General features: G+C 46.4%; 2 protein-coding genes across 2 annotated transcripts in view; both read right to left on the bottom strand.

The window, feature by feature from the left end:
- LOC138803855 (scavenger receptor cysteine-rich domain-containing protein DMBT1-like) overlaps positions 1–15,657 on the bottom strand; it is a 202,241-nt gene that overhangs the window by 117,447 nt on the left and 69,137 nt on the right.
- Positions 1–15,657, bottom strand: part of LOC138803954 (cubilin-like) — a 51,324-nt gene that overhangs the window by 5,630 nt on the left and 30,037 nt on the right. The window contains exons 20-30 of the mRNA XM_069988222.1: positions 14,328–14,463; positions 12,230–12,417; positions 11,849–11,984; positions 10,497–10,681; positions 8,698–8,727; positions 7,709–7,844; positions 6,992–7,179; positions 5,097–5,126; positions 3,953–4,085; positions 1,769–1,965; positions 333–362 (exon numbers count right to left, since the gene is read on the bottom strand). Of these exons, the coding sequence (XP_069844323.1) occupies positions 333–362; positions 1,769–1,965; positions 3,953–4,085; positions 5,097–5,126; positions 6,992–7,179; positions 7,709–7,844; positions 8,698–8,727; positions 10,497–10,681; positions 11,849–11,984; positions 12,230–12,417; positions 14,328–14,463 (1,389 nt within the window). The remainder of the gene's footprint in view (positions 1–332; positions 363–1,768; positions 1,966–3,952; positions 4,086–5,096; positions 5,127–6,991; positions 7,180–7,708; positions 7,845–8,697; positions 8,728–10,496; positions 10,682–11,848; positions 11,985–12,229; positions 12,418–14,327; positions 14,464–15,657) is intronic.

The following is a 15,657-nucleotide window of genomic DNA, read 5'->3' as shown; positions in this document are numbered from 1 at the left end:
TCCATGCTCCCATCATTCCAGAGATCAGAGCAGCTGCCTCTGCATGGAGTCAGTATTGCTTTCCCTGTCTCCTGAGCTGAGAGGGTGCTGGGGACTCCCTGGGCTGTGGAGGAGCTGTGAGTGAATGGGGAGGGGAGATGAATTGGCAGAAGATCCCTAAGAGGTGGGACAGGGGGACTTGGGGTGGTGAAGCGGAGAAGATGCTCAACATTTATTTCTGACCTAGAACATGACCCAGGAACCTGAATGGCCCACTGAGCCATTTGGATCTGGATTACAAAACACATAGTCACTGTTCCAGGAAAAGGTAAAATTATTTTGACCATGCTTACCTTTGTTCCCTCTCGATGACTCAATGTCCCCTGAAAATGCACCGGGGGAGAAACAGAATCAAAATAGGAAGTAATAAATGAATTCAGGCTTGAAGCTGGAGAGTGGATGTCAGGCTGAGGAGGCGGGAGGGTGAGGAGGGAGCTGAGCAGAGGGGAGGCGCACGGACCCCTCTGCTGCACCCATCCTGACCTGGCTCTCAGCATGCAACGTCCAACTTAATCCCTGCTTTCTTCTTTGTAAACAAACAAAAATCCACCCCATTAAAGTACAATCTCCTAGTTTGAGCCACAGTCTCACCAAGATGGTAAATTTGGAACCAATTTGTCCGAAATATGTATAACTTTCAGTACTTGGCATCCTGGGTCCCAGGAAACTCATTCTGCCCTAGACAAAGCAGGAGTTTGATTATCCTAATTCTGTCTTGAATACTTTGTCATGACATGAACAATCAACTTAATGTTGCAGTAAATTCATTGAAAGAATCTTCATTTGAGGAGAAATAGATCATCAAAATCTATGGAAGTGTTGCTGTTTCTGAGACCTGAGCTAGCTACATGGGTTCCAAGAGCTCGGGTTATAAAAACACCGCATCCCATGACTGACTAGACACTAACTGGACACTGATGCTTCCCTTCCCAGGTATTGCACAGAGCTGAACACAGCTCTGGCTGAAGTCTTTGTCCATCTTAGAACTATATGGTTTGAAGTCAGTCATTTATGCTCTCTTTGCTTCTCAGAGTTCTGATCTCTAAAATGAATGTCATAATGCAGAACATAGGGAGTTCTTTTCAAGATGAAATTAAACACCCTAATATAATACCTTGAAGTAGTACCCTAAGTGCTGAACGGAGTCATGTGATTGCTACAATTACTACCTGTTTACTGTTACCCGATGGTACTTTCAATCTATAAACATGGAAACTGGATGTTTGCTTGTTGATTTGTCCTGTTTTTCATTTGTAACCTTGGCTGGCCTTAAACTTGTAATCTGGCCCAGAACTTCCTAGTGCTGGGGTTACAGCTGAGCACTATCCTACATAAGAAACTAGATTACAAAAAGATGAATGTTTCTATCTGCACTTGGCAACTCTGTACCAGACCAAGCCTAGAACTCTTGCTGTTTTTACTTCTCTGACATGCATTGCTTGTGTTTGATGGGATCCATTGAAATCACACAGCATAAACATCCTGAAAGGGAACTGAGGCTTAAGTGACCAAGGGCTGGGTGTGGCACACTCCTAGGCCCATCTCCCCCTCCATCGACCAGAGCCACAGGACAGTGTTTATGTGAGGAACTGGAGCAGCAATCCTAAGGTTGTGCTTTCCTTCTCCAAAACCTGTCTTAGCTTTCGATGGCCACTTATTCTCTAAGAAGTTATGTTCATGGACTCAAAAGAGAGCAAGAGGATTTAAAATGCTCCTGTGGCCCACCTACCTGGGGAGTTACCATAGACATATGCATTGAAGAGTGTGGATTGGTGTGTGGGACTGCTGGAGTAGGAGATGGTGATGCGGTTGGACGCAGTTCTATAGATGAAAGATATGTTTTGACACACTCTCACAAAGGACTTGTCTTCGAAAGGACTATTCAGAAGTTCCACGAACTCGCTGTCACAGGTGAGGTTGTGGGACCTGAGGAAGAGGTAGAGTCACTCACTGTCCATAGCCAGGGATGCAGGTAGAACGAGTTTCACTTGTAGCAAAGGAAAGCCAGTGTGGATGGGGGAAGAGAGCCAGTGTGGATGGGGGAAGGAAAGGCCATTAGTTCTTCTGACACAGACAGCTAGTCCAGGAACCTCCTCAACCCTGGAAGGCCTCCCCAGACCCAGGTTGCATTCATTTCCAGGTGTCCCAGGGGCCTGGTTCCAACAACTGGAGTTTCCAGCTTAGGATTCATATGTGTCTGGGTCCCCACAAGGATCAAAATGCATCCAACTCTGGGGCTGTGAAGGTGGCTCAGTGGTAGAGTACTTGTCTCATATGCATGAGGCCCTGGGTTCTATTTCTCAGCACCACATAAACAGAAAAGGCTGGAAGTGGTGCTGTGGCTCAAGTGGTAGAGCGCTAGCCTTGAGCTGAAGAGCTGAGGGACAGCGCCCAGGTCCAGAGTTCAAGCCCCACAACCGATCAAAAAAATGCATCTAACCCAATGAGCTGCAATATCTGTATCAGGTGAGAAGACTCAGGCTTAGCGGTGTGGTCACCACTCCCCAATCCCTGTCTCCCTTTCTTCCTACCTGCCTCTCTTCCGAAGGATGAGACAGACACACCTCCAGCCTATGCTTGGCTTTTTGACCCAGGGTAGAGGAGAAGAAGAGGTCCCCCAATTCCTCCAACAAGAGGTCATCTGTATATGGGGGTCTCTCAGTCCTGGGAGCTCCTCCCTTCCCTTTTCTCCCTCTGCTTTTCAGTGATTGATCTTCTAGTCTACCTCTCCAGCTCTAGCACATCTGACATTCATGAGATGGGGGCTGAGGATCTCTGGGTACAGCAAGACATTCAAAGGACGTCTTACCTGGACCCTTTCTACTACTGTTGCCTTTGTCCAGCTTCAATCCTTCCTTAGAACCAAAGTCAGTGAGATCCAGCAGTCTTCTAACAGGACCAAGAAGGGGAAATATTCTATCCCACTGAGGCTTGGAGAAGTGATAATGCAGGAAATGCCTAGCTCTCCCAGCCCTGGTGGGCTTTTCCTCAACCTCATTTTCTTCTCTTTCCCCATCATGGTCTCCTGGCAACACCTTCATTTTTAGAATGGGGAGCAGGTTGGGCAAATGGTCTGAGCCCTGTATTTGAGGCAGCCATCTCAAAGATGACTTTAGCGCACAGAGTACTTGCCTAATCTGTTAAGGGTCCCATCTCCTTAGCAGCTCTGGAAAGGAATGGGGAACTAGCTACAGTGATTCTGTATCCCTCACCGTTCCAGTCTGGTCTGTGTTTACTTGGTTGATAGAACTGATAGAAGCGTGGTTTCCATAGGAAAATCTCAGAACAGAAATGCTGTGATTTATGAATGCATTGGAATTGATACCTGCAGTGGTATCCTCACATCTATTTATCCAGTCACTCCTATAAAAAAATGTTCCCTAACTTCAAAGCTAAAACTTTTCTTCTATTAGACACATAAATAAATTTAAGCAAGGGTAAGTTTGAAGCTTTGCCTTCCATGTAGAGACTTCCATGGAAAAAGCATGGAAGACAGACAGACAGACAGAGATAAGGCACGTGCATATAGTAGGAACTGAAGGAGGCACTCAGGTAGAGGAGAGTGAATGGAAAAAGCTGCTAAATTCTGTCTTCCCCAGAGGTTATTTACCTCCCTCTGCTCCCCAATGATGCCCATTTGACTGAAGAGGACACTGAGACGCTAAGGGAGAATCAGTCACCCTCTCAGAGGGGAGGGAGGCAATTTGAAACAGCCTTTGTCAGATCATGAGGGGTGTTTCAACGTCATACTAAGGACCACTGGAGGGTTTTCAGCAGGGAGTGCAAATGGGTTCAGACTGTATTTAAATGCTGATTGTGAGTGAGCAGAAGGTAGACAGGAAGAGGCCAGTGTGGACTGCTCCCTGGAGTTCGAGCAATGTCTGTGAAGAAAACTCCTATCCTTGGCACTCACTTGAAGAAAGGCAAAGCCAGCAAGCCCTGCTGAGTTGGCTTTATGAGGATGCTCCACACACAGGGAGAGCTGTTCCTGAACGAGTTGAACCAGCCTGAGGGGTCAGTGGAGAGACTGTCACAGTCACTCAGATCTGCAAACAGAAGGAAAGGCACTGGAGCACTCCAGGACAGCTCCAGGTCCAGGAGGGGGGACATTTCCTTGTTCATTCTTCTCATTTCCTGGTCCTTGGGAACTACCTGCAGCATAGAGAATCTGAGGCTGATGGTGCCACAGACTCTTATACTCTTGTTTCATTCTTCTCAGAGACATTGAAGGGAGTCTGCTTCAGCTTTGAAGCCAAGTTCATTGCTGATCATTGGAAAACAGAAGTGATTTAATAGCTCAGAACTAAAACATCATGTATCTTCTCTACGTGGCCAGATTGCAGACTGGAAAGCCAGCAGCAGCATGTCATTGATGTTTCTTGGGTACAGGCCACAGGTAGGACAATGGACTGGTTTTGCCTCCAGAAAAGCCAAACCCCTCAGCAAACGAGGTAATTATATCTGAAGGCCGCCATTACTGTCAGGGGTGCTGTCTCTGTGTCCACATTTCATGGTGAGAATAAAAATAGCAATTTCAATAGGAGGTGCTCTGGGATCAGTTATGTTGGTATTTATGCAGATGTTTACAGTAGCTCACACATCCTAAATACTTGATAAGTAAGTTCACCAGGCCTTGCACAATGAGATAGCCTCCCTTTTCTCCAGCCCACGTCCTCATGGTACATGCACTCTCCCTGCCTTCGACCCTCTCCTGTGGGACGCATCCTCCTGTGACCCAGGCTTTGTTAAAGAGATGGGTCCCCTTCCTGCTTGTGGTGACTGGGGACTGGGGAGAGCAGAGAGGACTTACCATGGCCATGGAAAAGTTTTAGGTGAGGTGGAGGGGGAATGCAGGGAAGGGGGTGTGGAAGGGACATTAGGAATTATGAGGGAGCTGAAGCTGATGGTTACAGAAATATCAAGTTCTTTCCATGGGGATTTGTCTCCCTCAGGTACCTGCCCTTCTCAGTGAGCTCTAAGAGTTCAAACCCAAAGCACCTGGTCTCTGCTTGAAAAGAGAGAAAGAAAAGGGTACCATAACATTGTCTGTATTTTACCTTTTGCCATTGTTGATGATACCATTGAGGCTGAAAAATATAACAAAACAGAAACACACAATGAGAAGCGGAAGTACTGACAGGTCAAGCAGGAGAATGGATGAGCTCGCTCTGAGCCAGGAGAGCAGAGGGCATCGCTGCTCCATCCCCAGGAGCCATCTTGGGCCCATGATGGGAGTGAGGGATGAAGGCCAGGCTCTCGTCATCCCAGGGCGAGCTCATCCCCTGTTTTCTCCCCCTTTTTCAAACTCCACTCAACAAGCCGTGCTATTTCTCCTCGCTGTGCCACTTGCAATGAAGCGCCAACCACCCCAATATCCCTGGCACTTCCCTGATTGGGCCCTGAGTCCACTTAGCGGGAGTGCCAGTCATCTCAGCTCTGCCCCGAATGCTTCACGTGAATGCCGGAACTACAGCAGTGATATTGGAGTAAACTGATCGGACAAAGTTTATCATCAACTGAGAAAAAAATATGAGCTTTCTTGTTTAAAGAAAAAAATACCAAAAGACCTGAGTGCAGTCACTTCACCTTCCACAGTCGACATGCTGCGGTGGTCCTTCTTCAGGGTATTGCGTAGTGGGCACAGCCTGCCCAGGAGCAGCGGGCTCTGGGTTCCAGTACTAGCTGCCATCAGCACTCAGTGATCTTCTAAGCCCCAGGTTCCTGGCGTGTGGAATGAGCATGCACACGCCTACCACACAGAGACCCCTGAAGACAGAGACCCCCTGCCCTCTCTGAAGTCTCCAAAGAGGACTGAACATGGCAAGTACTGAGTAAGTGAGGGCTGGATGCCACCACTACTGAGGGTTTCATTGTACCCTCATTCTACTTCCAATTGATTGATTGACTGAATGAGTGAATGAGTCAGTGACTGAGTGAGTCAGTGATTGTGCCATTACTGGGGTTTGAATTCAGGGCTTTGTTTTCTCAGTCCCCTTTTTCTCTCAAAGCTGGAGCTCTGCCAGTTGAACCATACTTCCCTTTCCAACTTTTTGTTGGTTGATTGATGATAGTTAGTCTCGCAGACTTTTCTACCTGGACTGGCTTTGAACCTCAGTCCTCAGATCTCAGCCTCCTGAGTAGCTAGGATTATAGCTGTGAACCACCAGCACCCAGCTTCCACCTCCAGTTTACAAATGAGGTAAACCAAGTTGGGAAAAGCTTACCTAAGGATTCCTAAGAGAACAGAGGCTGGGACACTTGTCAAAGTGCCTTCCCTAGCTCCTTGTGACCACAGTCTGACTGAACTTGATGAACCAAAACACAAAGCAAGTCACCCAGACACCAGGACTAAGCTGATGCATTGTATGATTTGGTATCAGGAGTTTTCCTAGAACATTAAAATATCTAGAACTACATATACCACACCATATATTTACTTTGTGTTTCTAACATATATACACATATGTGTACAGAAATAGATACACATATGTATATCTGTGACTACATATATATTTGGATAAATGAGTATACACATACCTAAATAAAGTACATGCATGCATGCAATATACCAGGTGTACAAATACTACACACAAATATGCTAGCAAATGTGAAATCACTTAAAATACTGACAATTTCAAAAAGAAAAACATTATATTTTCTGACAAATTCAAGCTCACTCACCTGAGCAGAAGGAATACTTTTGAAAATAGTTTTCATATTGATTCTGCCCAGCCAGGAAAATCTATAGGCCTATAGGAAATGCTAGGATCCATACACACCCATTAAAACCACAGGATCTGTGTCTCTCTGAGGTCTCAGGGTCTCTCTTTCTCTCTCCATCCTGGCCCAGTAGAGCATTGCTCAACTCAAGGCCAGCATTCATGAAGAGCCGTGTGCACAGCACAGCACAAATTCAGGAGAGAGAAACACAACAGGATCTTGTCCCACTTACCATTTGGCTCTCCATAGTAAGAAACATTGAAGGAAGTGAGTGGATGGCTGGAATTCGTAGAGTACTTGATGGTCAGGATGTTGGAAGAGGATCTGTAGGTTAGACAGCTGCCTTGACAAACCTTCCCAAGGAAATTGGACCCTGGAGGCCCATCCAGGATTTCCAGCTGCTCGTTCTCACAGATGAGGCTACCAGGGCAGAGTAGTAAGTGTTTAGAATCACACTCCCTTCAGCTGGCAGCCTCTCTCTACAGTACCTGGAAAGCAGCTCACACTGACTTTGCTTAGGGAGAGTACAAGGCCAACTTAGACAGGAGAGGGAGATCTTTCAGCTCTTTGTAGGAGGAAAGTTACCCCAAGAGCTTTCCAGCCAGCCTGGAGGTCTTTTCTACACATGAGCTATATGTCACTTCCAGATACAAGCAATGGCACAGAACTGCCAAGCAGCTTTTATGTCCAAGAACATCAGTGTTATGGCTCAGCAAAGACAGGAAAATGTGACTCTGTGCCAGAGTCAAGTAGTACTGTCCTATTAAATAGAACAAAGCTTACCCAGAAAGCAGGGTAAAAAGCAGAGTTTTCAATAGGAATGATATAAAACCTATTCTGAAATGTATCGTAAATGAGGTAGAAGGTGAACTGGAGGGAGCCAAGGTAAACTCCTTCCAAAAACCACAACACTGCTGTCCTCAAAGGAAATTCACATCCTGGTACTCACTTGACATTGGCCAACTTCAGAATGATTTGATATTGTGGCTTTAACGTTATGATCCAGATACATGTGGTATTGTTTCCTGGATAGCCAGTAAAACTGCTGAAGAGTTTTGTGAAGTGACCTCCACATTCAGTAGGCTCTACAAAATAACAAGAAAGCAGGGCCGTTCCAGACGATGAGAAGCCATGACATTTGTGGGTAGAATCCTTGCTAATTCTTTTAACAGAAATTGGTTAAGCAAATGCAGAGTGGATGACCAGAAGCTGCCAGCTCACACGTTGCAGGACTTCTACATTTTATTTCTCTCCCTGATTTTCAACAGGGCCATTCTCACATGTCCCACCACTTACTTTGCATCCCAAGAGAGGCTTGACCTCAGAGAAGTAAGAATCCAAGTCATCAGAAGACCTGTGGGAAAGGACCCTCTGCCTGCTCAGGCTCTAACACAGAACTAGAATAACAATGGCTCATTCCTCAGGGATGCCCCCAGAACCCACTTAGATCCTGCACCTGGCATCTTCTAGTCAGGCATCAATGCATCCCTCCACCAGCAAGTGCTTGCATCAAGAAGCAACCTCCCCTTCCTGCGCTACTCCATCTCCTGTGCCCTTGTCTCTCTGCCTTCCATGCTTTCATTTCTCTTCCTGAAGATGGAGCTACGCTCAGCCCTGAGGAACCCAGGCCTTCAGAGAAGGATCTATCTGCGACAATACAGGCCTTATTGCAGAGGTGGCTCCTTGCTCTGCCTCCTGAGGCTGAGGAGAAGGGAGTGTGCAAAGGCGCTGCTTGGAGGAGGAGCCAAGGGGGAGGATCAGGTGGACAGAGCCATTCAGGAGCTAAGATGATTTTAAAGCAGATAGTCAAAACCTATTCCACTTTCTTTTGGACAAGAATGTATCCTGAGCTCTGGGTCTTCCCACTTAGCTCTCCAACCGCGCTACACATAGTCTGCATGAAGGAAGTGGAGGGGGAAATGACGTTGCCACATTTACCTCTTGCCCTTGTTGGTGAATCATCCTTGTCTGCAAAGACATCAAAATGAAAAATAAAATAAAAGGGTTGTTAAGTTACTGGCTGTGGAGGCAGAACAGAGGACAATGAGCTCGTCGTAGAGAGGAGCAGTGAGGAGCAGTGGTCATTGCTCTTGTCTGGCTGGCAGTCCAGGGCCCACAGAAGCAGGACAGTCTGGCTCCCACCCCCGAAAGGCCAGCACATGCCCTGCTGAATCCACTCAAAGGGCCATGTCCACCCAAGGTACTGCAAGGAGTTACACAGTAGTAAGGGTGATCAACCTCTTTCAATTTGCCCATGACTTCAATATTTTTCTCACTGAGTCCCTAAATCTCCCACATTCCCTGGGAAGCCAGGCACCCTAGTACTGAGCTGAGTATATCTTGTTTGTGTTTATGCAATGGATACCTCATAAATTATCCTGCAAAGAGACCAATGTTAATTTGATGCTGAATGAAACAAGGTAAAATTTTCTCATTGAGTTCTCCTCGTGTGAAATGACACATCTTGCCTTGTGGAACTTCCACTGTTTCAGGGGAGTATGTTAGGTATGTGGATCCAAGAGACCTGAGCACAATCATCTGGAACCCCATGGTTGCCAAAGCACTGGAATGTCTTCATGATATGACATAAAGAACACAGACCTGCACCAGCTGGCCCTGGGTAGCAGTGTTTGCTAGTAGTAGAGCTGAATGGCTTTGCACAATTTTATTTTCTTTCCTGAATCCCAGGTCACCAATAAATTTGGTACCTTAATTCCAACCACACAGAATTCTTACCAAGATGCTATTAGATAATCCAAAATGCCTTTCAATGCTCAACCTTATATGAACTCCCCTATTCCAGGACAGATCAGAGAGAGCATCAAGGAAAGCCTGTTTGGGGGCCCTTAGTTCCTAAGCTCGCCAACGTGATTGACTGCTGCTTTATTCATAAGTTCGGTACATTCACCCTGGGTCACGGAAGTGCCACCGATTCCTGAAGGACAGGCTTGTACCATCCTTCACAGGCTTTACCTTCCGGTAACACCTGTCAGGATCATGCTAGTCAGAGAGAGATGCTGCAGTCCCGCACAGTGGCTGCAGCTCCTCATGTTATCTGACTTTTCGATGGAGGCTGATTGTAGGCCTCAACTGAATCATAAGTTTCATAGGACTAAAGACTGAAGCTTGCACCACTGAGTATTTCATAGAGTGAATGGTGTGAAGTCATGGCCATCATATGGTCTTCATAACATATGAGTATGGTCTTTATAACATGTATAAGATGGGTATGGTCTACATAACACATAGTCTTTATAACACGTTATTCACATACATCTTTCCTCATATATACATATATATATATATATATATATACATACATACTTATGTAAGTGGCATGTGTATACTATATACTAGGTCTAGAATATTAAGGAGCATTATACCTAGACATATTAGTGATATTCTATTTCTATCTTCTTTTTGGTGGGCTTTCCTAGGTTCTAGTTTCTGATGCATATATATGCATATAGCACATGCATAGAAGGTAAACTCAAATACAGTTTTAATGTGAGGCCTGATAACAAAGTCTGGACACTCACAAATCCATAAATTATGAGTACCTACGTGCTTGTAGAGAAGACTACTCTACTTATTGTTAATTATTTGGACTTACTTTACTTAATGCTAACCAAGGGAGCCCTACTTGAACCATCACGCAAACAGTCCCAGCCCGCCATGCCATAAAGCCATGTTTAGACATGGAAGGCATCAACAGCAGATTCCCTGCTCCCACTCACCTTCTGAAGCATAGTAATACACACTGAAGAGTGTAGGCTGTTGGCTGGGAATTCTGGAATATTTGATAGTCATGGCCTTTGAAGATGACCGATAGACCAGAAAAGTGCCTTGACACACCTTGCCAAGGGAAGGAGCGTCAGGAAGTCCATCCAAGATCTCCACCTGCTCGTTTGCACACATGAGGCTGTTGGGGGCAGAGGAAATGGCAAGTGTCAGTCTTTGGAGTTCTCTCTACAGCTGGCAGCAATGTCCACAATGACTGGAGACAGACAGCATCAAACCAACTTCTTTACTCATGAAGTGCAAGGCCAGGGGTAGACAAGGGAAGGAAGGATCATTGGTTCTTCCAAACAAGGATGGCCTTCCCGGGACCTCTCACCACCCCAGGACCTCTCACCTGCCCCTGGGCGGAAGGTAGCTTCCACATTCCTTGGTTTCCACTCTCCCAGGAAATTTGGCCTGTGGCTCTGGAATTTCCATGCAGGAGTTTTAAGTTCAGGCTTCTGCAATGCTATATTTCACACAGTTTTATGGCAATATAAGAGACTGCACAGAGTGCATGGATGCCACTGCTTTCTCTCCTGGCAGGCAGACAGGAGGTAGGCCTCCCCAACACCCTCAGCACAAATTGCATCCCCTCTATTCAGAGCAGAAGGGAAAGGGGCATCCATCTCTACCTACAGCAGGACCTCCTAGCATGCCTCATACTCCAAGGAGAGAGTCCGAATTTCTTTGGGGTAAGATACATTTGTAGAAGGTGACCATTAAATGACTCTGAAATATGACTAACAGTACACGAACACTCTCAAAACATACTCACACCCTCTCTGCTATTTCTTGAACGGTCTGAGGTGTGTCTTCTGAGGTGTCTCTTCATTCCATTTTAACAACCAGTTAAGACAAAACCTTATGTTTCAAAAACCCTTCCTTATCCCAAAGCAGCCCCTTTCTTTACTTGCAATACTATCTTAGCAGAATCATTAACAAGAGCCAAGCCAGCAAGCCAAAGGAGAAACTTTTAAATGATCCATTTGGGATTAAGAAAGAAGAAGAAAAAGACGGCTTTCCTTAGAGAGAGCCAAGGAGGGGATTTGAATAGAAGGGAGTTTCCAGGAGGTATACCATGAAGGATTGCGAAAAAAGCAGTGAGTGAATTGTACTAAAGCGAGGGAGATTTTTCCCAGAAGACACCAGAGTCAGGGTTTTCATCAGGAAAGAAAAGAGTGTAATTTTGGTTCAGATGCTAATAAGGGGTCGGATAAAAGGTAAGCAGATAGAGACCAAGATAGACTCTTTCCTAGGAAACCACATCAGCACCAGAAAAGAAAAAGGTCACAGCTTGAGAACTCACGTGAGGTCAGGAAGTAAAACATGAACTCTCTGCGTCGAATTCATTAGGATGGTCCAGAGACAAGTGGTTCTAAAGCTGAGAGCATTGACAATCTTGCCATGTTCATTGATGATGAAACCTCCACAGTCGCCGGCCCCTGAGCATAGAAGAACACACTGATGAGCTCCAGGAAGGCTCTTGGTCCCTAAGGAGGATTACCACATGTCACCTTTGTGGTGGTTGATCTCTCAGCTTCTCTTCTACCTCCCATCCCCCCAAAAAAGATCCCACAGCCTAAGAGAGCTGAGTCCCTACAACCAAGGAGGACATTTTTGTTGGCTTCTTTTGGGGGGCTCTCAAGGACTCGGTGTCCAACATGATGCCAAGAGGAAATGGCCTCACCTTCCGAATCTCCCGAGTAGTGCCCATCAAAGAAACCGGGTGACCTGTTAGAATGCGAGGAGTACTTGATAGTCAGAATGTTGGATGCAGATCTGAAAACCACAGAGTAGCCTTGGCATATCTTCCCCAGGGATTTGGACCCCAGAGGACCATCCAGGATTTCCATCCACTCGCTGGCACATGTGAGGCTGTGGAGCCGGAGACAGAGGCGATGATTTTAAGTGTCAGGAACTGCCTTTCCTCCAGCCCACAGTCTCCCTCCCCGATCTCTTGATATAGATCCAGTAGTGTTCCTTGTGAGAAACCTAAGGCCACAAGTAAACTTGTGAAGAAGAGACATTGTCACCCCCACACCCTCCAACTCCCAGAAAGGGAATTCCATCCACCTGGCTGGAGCTGCCTTCCAAGTCTTCCTGGGAGCGCAGACTGTGGCACTGAGATTCCAACACAGGGATTTTAGTATTAGAGCCCAGACGGTTTCAGGTTCCCATGAACGTGAAACTACATCTAACACAGGTCCAATACAGTTATGTCAGGGCCAGAGGCCCAGATACGTAACGTGAATGCTCCTCCCCACTTCCTGCCACCTTCCCTTGTGAAGTGTGGAGCAGGAGGTGGGTCAGTGTGTTCCCGGAGTCCAAGGTTAGCCCTTCTCACTCCGAGCAGAAGAGAGAGACTCATCCATCTCTACCGACAAAAGGAGCAAAGCAACTCGGCGATGAGTTTTTTCAGCTGCTATGGTGGAACAAGAAGCTCCAGGCAGGAGCGCCGCATGGCTGCGACTGCTTTCTCCTCCCTGGCAGACAGAACTAGAGACAGGGCAGCCCAATACTCGAGCTCAAATTCTGTCTCTGTTCCTCCGGGAAGAAGAGAAAGGGGTATCCATTGCTCTCTCACAGGTGCGCGCTCTCTCTCTCTCTCTCTCTCTCTCTCTCTCTCTCTCCCTCTCCCTCTCCCTCCCTCCCTCCCTCCCTCTCCCTCCCTCCCTCCCTCCCTCCTTCTTCCTCCCTCCCTCCCTCCCTCCCTCCTTCTCTCTCTCTCTCTCTCTCTCTCTCTCCCCTACTGATTAAGATATCAATGTAGCATATGCCTATTGGCTGTATCCCTCGTCTCTTCCCTGGCCTTTTTCTCTTGTTTATCCTTGTGTTAGTCTCAGACAACCTTTCCTTAAACCTTGGGACACATTTTGGGTAGATAGTTTAAGCTCTGAAGTCTATAAACTAACAACATATAGATACTTAGCATGTCTAGAGTGAACAGAATCCTTAATCGCATTGAATTGTTCATCTCTCATCTTCCAGTTTTTTAGTGGTTAATTGGAGATAAGAGTCTCATGGACTTTCCTGCCTGGGCTGGCTTTTTGAACCACAATCCTCAGATCTCAGCTTTCTGATTATAAGCGTGAGCCACTGGCTCCCTGCCTTGTTCAAATCTTTATCAACCTCCTTAAGATGGAAATGTGGTAAATGATGGCCTGGTTGGCAATGCCTTTTTTCACTATTAGCTACTCATTTTTTCATTTTTTCATTTTTTCATTTCAATAGTACAAATTGGACCCAAAGTAATAGTTTCCATGATAGTAAACCAAAGAAATAAGCAAGTGACCAAGTACGTTTAAGCATTGCCTACAGATAGGTACTAATAGGCAAAACAGGAGAGAGAGAGTGAACTCATTCATCTGAGGAGTCAGGAAGAGACTGTGGACAAGTCAGCTCTCTAGGATTGTAAGTGCTAACAGGACCCTAGCAGCAAGCGATGCCTCTGGTAGTGGCAGAAGGATTCATTTTGGACACGGAGATATGGGTAGCAAAGGCAATAAGTCTAGAAAAATCGGTGTGATTTGGTTCAAGGACAGAGAGGGGCCCAGGCTAATCTATGATATACAAAGTGTGAGATCAAAGGGTTATATACCAAGGATGCTTCAGTCATGGTGAATACAATGAGCCTTATGCAGAATTCGGGAAGCCTGGGAGAGTTTTAGAGAGAGTAAAAAATAGTCAGATTGTGGTTGAGGTTCTCATGCTAAATAAACTGAAGGGGCCAATATGGGATCCTCCGTGAAGTTACTGAAAATAAAAATCACACCCTAAGCACTTACTTGACAACAGAAAATGCCAGGATGACCATTTGAGAAGGTGGCAACATGACAGTCCAGATGCAGATGGTGTTTTTACCGGGAGGGTTGATCAGATGTCCCGAAAGTTTTGTGAGAAGACCCCCACAGTGCCTGGGTTCTAAAACAGAAGAAAACAAGTACAAGCACTCAGAGATCCAGGCCATGAGCACGTTTGCCACTCCTAGAGCCCATATCACCGACCTTCCTAACTTAGAAGGGGCCAAACAAAACACACGTGGATGGCCCTCGGTCAAGCTGAGTGCTTTGTTTACTTTCTCTGTGATTTTTAACGTAGCTATACCGCATGTAGCTGTGGGAGAGAGGAAATTTAGCTGCTTACCATCAAGACTCTCATGACCACCAACCCATTGCCAGATGTTTAGGCAGAAAGTTGGCACAAATCCCTTACTTCTGCCTCCCGGATAGCTTTCTCTGGCATCCCAGAAAAAAATAGTAAATAGAGAGTCCTTGTGCTCCAAGAGTGGCCTGATCACTAAGACAAATCAAAATCTATATAATTGGGAGATGTGTGAGAAAGAAGAACCACCAATCTGCTCAGGGACGTCCCAGGCTCCAGCACTGATAACCGGGAAGACAATACCTCCATCCCCAGGGAGGTCTTGATCATCAAGTCCAAGGCCTATACCTAGTATCTCAAAATCATAAAGCCAATCAACCAATCTACCAGTCAACAAGCAAGTGCCTGCATCACGAGAATCCTCCCCATCCTTCCCTCCATGAATCATCCTACTACTGTCCTCACCTTTCAGCTCTGTAGACTCTGGGCACTCTGATACATGCCCAGGAAAAAGGCAATGTCTTTGTCTTTTGAGTCAAGCCATGCAGACTCAGAGCAGAGGAACTCCCACACGGGAGCACAGTTACAGGGAAGAAGTGGATGTAAATGGAAGTGGGCTCCAAGAGGTCCAGCCTTGTGCCTAAGCACAAGTATTCCATTCGCTGCTCCTGTTCCAACCTGGCTACCATGCACACCTCTCTGGGCTCAGGGTGACCCTGAGGAGGAGTCTTTCCTTGACCTTTAACACGTCCCCCTTTTTTGATCCTCCACTTTGGTTCAGATGGTACCCTGAGCTTGGAACATTCCATGCTCATCTCTCGGCACCTGTCAAGCTAGAAGGCCAGGCTTAGGCAACTCCTCATCAGAGAGACATCCAGGAGGAGGTCTCAGGTCTCAGGACTGCCCACTGTGCCTGGTGGAGGAGTTCTGGGCATTGCTGCTTATGCTGCCATTTAACTTTTCTGACAGACTGGAGTTTGAACTCAGGGCCTTATGCACTTTCCCACTTGAGTC

The sequence above is a fragment of the Dipodomys merriami genome, unplaced genomic scaffold, assembly GCF_024711535.1.
Source record: "Dipodomys merriami isolate MVZ:Mamm:240054 unplaced genomic scaffold, mDipMer1.0.p SCAF_35, whole genome shotgun sequence".
Lineage (NCBI taxonomy): Eukaryota > Metazoa > Chordata > Mammalia > Rodentia > Heteromyidae > Dipodomys > Dipodomys merriami.
This window is presented reverse-complemented; position numbering and strand designations above follow the sequence as displayed.